At 60.9% G+C, this 1,261-nt stretch overlaps 1 protein-coding gene across 1 annotated transcript; it reads left to right on the top strand.

Annotated features, from left to right (window-relative positions):
- Nucleotides 1–176: 176 nt before the first annotated feature.
- On the top strand, nucleotides 177–1,233 carry LOC104544424 (pre-mRNA 3' end processing protein WDR33-like; the record flags this gene model as incomplete). Its single annotated transcript, XM_010189295.1, has 2 exons — nucleotides 177–338; nucleotides 403–1,233. Coding segments are annotated over 2 exons (993 nt in total), but the record flags the coding sequence as incomplete, so codon positions are not given.
- Nucleotides 1,234–1,261: the final 28 nt, after the last annotated feature.

Raw genomic sequence — 1,261 nt, 5'->3', positions numbered from 1 at the left:
CCAGGCCTAACGAGGGGCCCAGCGCTAACGAGGACTCCGTGGCCAATGAGGGCTCTGTGGGTAACGAGGGGCCCAGGCCTAACGAGGACACCCCGGTTAACGAAGGCTCCGTGGCCACTGGAGGCCCCAGGGAGGCCAAGGTCAACCCAGGCCTTGTGGCCCCTCTGGCCTTGGAGGTCCTCCAGGACTCTATGGTCACCCAGGACTCTATGGTCATCCAGGACCCCAAGGTCCTCCAAGACCCCAAGGTCCTCCAGGACTCTATGGTCACCCAGGACTTTATGGTCATCCAGGACCCCATGGTCAACCAAAGCCCCATGGTCCTCCAGGACTCTGTGGTCATCCAGGACTCTATGGTCATCCAGGACTCCGTGGTCATCCAGGACCCCAAGGTCCTCCAAGACTCTGTGGTCATCCAGGACTCCGTGGTCATCCAGGACTCTATGGTCCCCCAAAGCCCCATGGTCCTCCAAGACTCTGTGGTCATCCAGGACTCCATGGGCATCCAGGACTCTATGGTCCCCCAGGACCCCAAGGTCCTCCAAGACCCCAAGGACTGCCTAGAGACCAGCGCCAACCCAGACTCTATGGTCAGCCAGGCCTCTGTGCCTCTTCTAGCCACGAAGGTCCTCCATGACTCTATGGCCAACCCAGACCCCATGGTCCTCCGAGACCCCGCGGTCATCCAAGGGTCCAAGGGCTGTCTAGAAACTGAGGTCAACCAGGACTCTATGGTCAACCAAGGCCCCATGGACGCTCTGGCCTTGAGGGCCCAACAAGACTCTATGGTCAACCAGGACCCCATGGGGGCCAACCAAGCACCTATGGCCCCTCTAGCCATGAAGGTCCGCCAAGACTCTATGGCCAACCAGTGTCCTATGGCCAATGGAGGCCCCGTGGCCGCTCTAGGGCCCAAAGTCCACCAAGACTCTATGGTCAATGGAGGCCCCATGGCCAAGCAAGACTCTATGGCCCCTCTATCCATGAAGGTCCACCAAGACTCTATGGTCACCCAACGCCCCATGGCCAATGGAGGCCCCGTGGCCGCTCTAGGGCCCAAAGTCCACCAAGACTCTATGGTCACCCAACGCCCCATGGCCAATGGAGGCCCCGTGGCCGCTCTAGGGCCCAAAGTCCACCAAGACTCTATGGTCACCCAGCGCCCCGTGACCAACCAAGTCTCTACGGCCCCTCTATCCATGCAGGTCCACCAAGACTCTATGGTCAACGGAGGCCCCATGGCCAACCGCGCCCCCACGGC

This window comes from Mesitornis unicolor, unplaced genomic scaffold (assembly GCF_000695765.1).
Source record: "Mesitornis unicolor isolate BGI_N332 unplaced genomic scaffold, ASM69576v1 scaffold30347, whole genome shotgun sequence".
NCBI lineage: Eukaryota > Metazoa > Chordata > Aves > Mesitornithiformes > Mesitornithidae > Mesitornis > Mesitornis unicolor.
Note: the sequence above shows the minus strand (reverse complement) of the source record. Positions and strands in the feature narration are given on the sequence as shown.